The sequence below is a fragment of the Lactuca sativa genome, chromosome 3, assembly GCF_002870075.4.
Source record: "Lactuca sativa cultivar Salinas chromosome 3, Lsat_Salinas_v11, whole genome shotgun sequence".
Taxonomy (NCBI): Eukaryota; Viridiplantae; Streptophyta; class Magnoliopsida; order Asterales; family Asteraceae; genus Lactuca; species Lactuca sativa.
The window spans coordinates 90,557,857-90,562,712 of record NC_056625.2 but is presented as its reverse complement, the minus strand read 5'-3'; the positions used below and the strand labels follow the sequence as shown (position 1 = coordinate 90,562,712).

Below are 4,856 nucleotides of genomic sequence, written 5' to 3'. Positions count from 1 at the left end.
TTAAGAAATGCGCGTGTCCGAGGGAAAATGAAATCCCCAAATTTTTTAAACCCCCATCTTCTTCTCCCTCGTCTCCACCCCTCATCCACATCCACTGCCTCCACCCCTCAACCAAATGGTTCGATCTCCTCTCTTTTTACCTTGTTCGTTCTACTGATGCCTCCACCTTCTACCATCGATGTTGATCTTCGAATTAGCAACAAGAAGCCCTAGGGCCTCTTCCTTCACCCACCTCCAGCGCCTCCAACAAGAAGCCCTAGGTCCCCCCGCCTTCACCCACGTTCTCACATGTTAAAACACGCCATCCCAAAATTGGAAAAACTAGGGCTTTTGTGCTTTGGATCTCGCAGGAAACAAGTTTTCCTCGTCCCCACCTCGCCCATCCAAATTCCTTCTTCTTCAAATGATTAAATGTTCTTACCTCTCAATCGTACCTGAATCAATATCTCTGTCTCTCTTGTGTCTATTCTCTCAACCAAATACACTCGATTCATCTTCTGTTCCGCATACAACGGCCATGACACCAGTGGCACCCCAGCTACCACCGCTTCAAGCACCGAGTTCCACCCATAATGACTCACAAATCCACCCACCGACTCATGACTAAGTATCGCCGGCTGTGGTGCCCAATTCTTCACCACCATCCCCTTATCCCCAATCCTGCCCTTAAACCCGGCAGGAAGAATCGCATCCAGACCGACTTCTTTACCACCACCGGAATTCGAGTCGGTTTTTTTGTCATCTGGTGGCGGATCTCGAACCACCCACAAGAATCTTTGCTCACTTTTCTCTAAACCAATAGCTATTTCCTTCAACTGCTCCTTCTTCAACACACCCTGACTCCCAGAGCATAAAAACACTACACTTTTACTCGGTTGTGAATTCAACCATTTTAAGCACTCGTTTTCGCTAGGATCCACATGATTGCCACCGACGATCAAAGGTCCGATGAAATAAATAGGCGGAGTTGGACCGTTGGGGATGCATTTACCTTCCCGGAGCGCGTCAACAGCCCTTTCTTCAAACCCCACGAAGGTGTTTGCCATTGGGGATGCAAATTCATCGTCTTCTTCAAAACACCCTTCCAAATTTCTTAATTTTGTTGCTCTTGGCAATACCGTAAGTTTGTCTTACATGCGCTCTTTTGATCCGACTACTTGCTTTTGTGTTGATTGACTAAGTCAGTGGATCTCTCGATATGTTTTTGTTGTGATCCCTATTTTTGATGGATCTTTTTCTAAATGTAGTTGGGAACTATTTTTGCTTAGATTCCAATTTAGCATATAGGTGATTCAAAACTATTGCTTGTAGCAGAAACTCATCTACTGTTGCTTAATGCCATATGTCGAAGTATTAATTTGCATTATGCTTTCTACTAGATCAAGCTCCACTCATCAACTGCTAGGGGTCTACTGTTTAACTAATCATGGAGCCAATCTGATCTTGCTAGCCTACCCTTTTGCTTTTTCAGGTTTACCAATTTATGGATCTTAAATAGTTCATTTCTAATTATGGGCTACCAATTGTTCAGAGTACAGGTAAATCAGCAGTTTTGAACAGTTTGATTGGGCATCTTGCTCTGGTACGACCTTCATTTTTCTTTATTTTCATATTCAATCTGGACCTATATATTCACTTTATGTTTTTTCTAATTCATTATGATAACAAAACAAGTCATTTCAATTTTCAAATTAAGTTGAGCAGCCAACTGGTGAAGGTGGTGCAACTCGTGCACCTATATGTATTGAATTAAAGAGGGATGGTAACTTAAGCAGCAAATCAATTGTAATGCAGAATTGCAGATTGATAGAAAATCCCAACCTGTGTCTGCAAGTAAGTCCTCATGTCATACTTAAGGGCTTAAGCCAATTCGACACACACATACACACACATTTAGTAATAGGGTTCTATATATATATATATATATATATATATATATATATATATATATATATATATATATATGATTATTGAATCTGAATGCTCTTTTTGTCCACCAACAGGTGCTCTTCGACACTCATTATAGGATAGGCTTAGTAAAGTTTCAAACAAGAGTCGGGATGAAATATTTTTGAAGCTTAAAACAAGTTTGGGTGAGTCTGTTTGCTTAAAAATATCAAGAATTTGACAAATGCATCATAGTAATTCGGTTTCTTTTTATACCACTTAGGCTTGATTGTTTGTTTGCTTCATTTTTTTTTAAAAAAAATTCTATGTTTTTGACATATTCGAGATACAATTTAATTCCTTGTTTGATGTATTTCACTATTCCTAGGGGAGGGTGAATCATAATTCATTTTATTTAGTTTTTTAAATATTTTTAGTTACAATCTTTGCAGGATATCTCTTTAGGAGTCGCGATTGGCTCCTCAACACAAATATCTATGTTTGTTGTACGTGTTTTTTTCTCTGTATATTAAAAGAAAGGTTAATTTAAAGAAATAGCAGCATAATTTAAACAAATACTAACTTTTATTTTAAAATTTTTGTGTTTGTAACTGCAGATTCCATTTGTGTGGTTGTTGGGTGGATCATGGGGCATCCTTTGGACCTAAATTTTCAACTTTTTGAGACAACAACTCTTATTATGACAGTTCTAGTAGTGGCTTTCATGTTGCAAGTAAGCCTCATATTCATATATTTTTACAAAAATTTGATTAATTAAAATTTTCATTTAAAAATGGTTCTTTTATATATTTGTAGGATGGAACATCCAATTACTTCAAGGGAGTAATTCTTGTGTTTTGCTATTTGATAGTTGCTGCAAGTTCTTTGTACATATAGACCCTCTATCTATACGTAAGTTATAACCATTGTTCACTTTCATTTGACTTTTGACTAGACCTTTTTTCTTCTACATTGTTTATGGAACTGACTTTTGTCTCTGGTTTTGCAGAAGATAAACCTTAAAGCTTTGAATCCGTCATAAAGAGTTTCAAGTCAATTGTATGTTCTAGTTTGACTTTCCTTGATGGCATATAGTTATTATTATTGCATACTACTACTAACTTACCCGAGATGAATAGATTGCAGTGTTGCCTAGGGCTTTGGTGGCAGGATTTGTGAAAACAGATAAATATTTCCTTTTTGCTTTCGGTTATTTTATATTGAATGCATGTAGTATCATAGAGTTATAAGCAACTAGTTGGTTTGATTCCTTACTTATGGATTGTTATGAATTCAGTTCAATCATCAGGAACAACTATGACATTTGGTCCAGGAACGTTCCTGGACCAAATTATTTCGTATCTGTTTGAATTCTTTGAAAAGTTTGATGTTGTGGTTATCAGTTGCTGCTTACTTACTGCCAAATACAATGGTCCATGCATCTTTTAATTGGCTGCTGGTTTAAATTTTCTTTTATTTTTATAATCATTTTCATTTTAAATCTTACTAGCTTTTAATCTTTCCATCATGACAAGAATTTTGTATTCTTATCTTGTTGATAGGTCCAAAGAAACTTGAATGGGATTGGACCATTGTGCTTCCTGATTTGCTGCTATCAACTGGACTTACAAGAACAGATTCAATAACATAAACAACGACCAACAGCTTCAAATATTGAATGATAACTGTAACGCCCGCAAATCTGGGCTAGTCAAATTAGAGGCAATAGGGGTCGAAACCGACTTTTCGACAAAAGATTATTTAGAATAAATAATCTTAATCAAGTTGTAGAGTATGTTACAAGGTTTTCGTACATATAAAGAACGCCGAAAACCGAGTTATAACGAAGAAGCTATGACCCGTTGAAGTTTCGCGACGGAACCGGCACGATACCGAGAAGCGTAAATAGTGAATTTACGATAGAGCGAGATTTAGCCTTAGCAATCTAAACGAAAGTCGTAGAATATGTTAAACTAAGAACATCGATAAAAAGAACGCCCAAATCTGACTTCGTATGAGGAAGTTATGATTTTTCTAAGATTTAGCATAGCAGTGCACAGCCCGAAATCTGAATTTTAGATCGGTCGATTTTTAGCCGACGGGATCTAAATGAAAGTTGTAGTACTCGTAAATACCAACGCGTGGATATAAAGAACGTCGATAATAGAGCTCGTATGCAAAAGTTATGGACGAAGCTTAGTCCCTACTTTTCGAGCGCGGCGAATTCGATACAGTTTTGTAAATACGAGATAGAATGAGAATTAGCCAACGAGGTCTAAATGAGAGTTGAAGATCTCATTAATAGGAACTCAACGGTAAAAAGATAGACAAAAATGGAGCTCGTATGCAAAAGTTATGGACGAAGCTTAGTCTCTACTTTTCGAGCGCGGCGAATTTGATACAGTTTTGTAAATCCGAGATAGAATGAGAATTAGCCAACGAGGTCTAAATGAAAGTTGAAGGTCTCATTAATAGGAACTCAACAGTAAAAAGACAGACAAAAACGGAGCTCGTATGCAAAAGTTACGGACGAAGCTTGGAGACTATTTTACTATACACTTCCTATAAATACAAGGGTGAACTCCTCATATTTTCTTCACACCATAAGCCTTTCTTTCTCTCTCTAACCTCCCTAAACCCCTCCCAAGTCTAGGGAACCTCCCTATCACGAGAAGAAAGCCCCGGAGCGCCCGACGGCTCCGAGAAGAAAAGCTTTCGGCTCGGAAACGCTGCTCCAGCGAAGCCCGGTTTTTAATAAAAACCCGCTGTAAGTGAGCTACGCCTATAGTATATTTAATATAGATTTTATTTAATTATAGTAACATTGTTAGGACCTTAAAATAATTATTTAGGCTATTATTATGAGTTATATTGAGTGTTATTTAACGCTTATATAATAGTAATAATAGCTAGACTATTAAATTAGTCTCGTCAAGCGTTAGACTAAACTCTAGTGGTAATGATACTAG

At 37.4% G+C, this 4,856-nt stretch overlaps 1 protein-coding gene across 1 annotated transcript; it reads right to left on the bottom strand.

Annotated features, from left to right (window-relative positions):
• Window positions 1-407: 407 nt before the first annotated feature.
• On the bottom strand, window positions 408-1,046 carry LOC128132792 (UDP-glycosyltransferase 88B1-like). Its single transcript, XM_052769759.1, has one exon. The coding sequence runs from the start codon at window positions 1,044-1,046 to the stop codon at window positions 408-410; it is 639 nt and encodes a 212-aa protein (XP_052625719.1).
• Window positions 1,047-4,856: the final 3,810 nt, after the last annotated feature.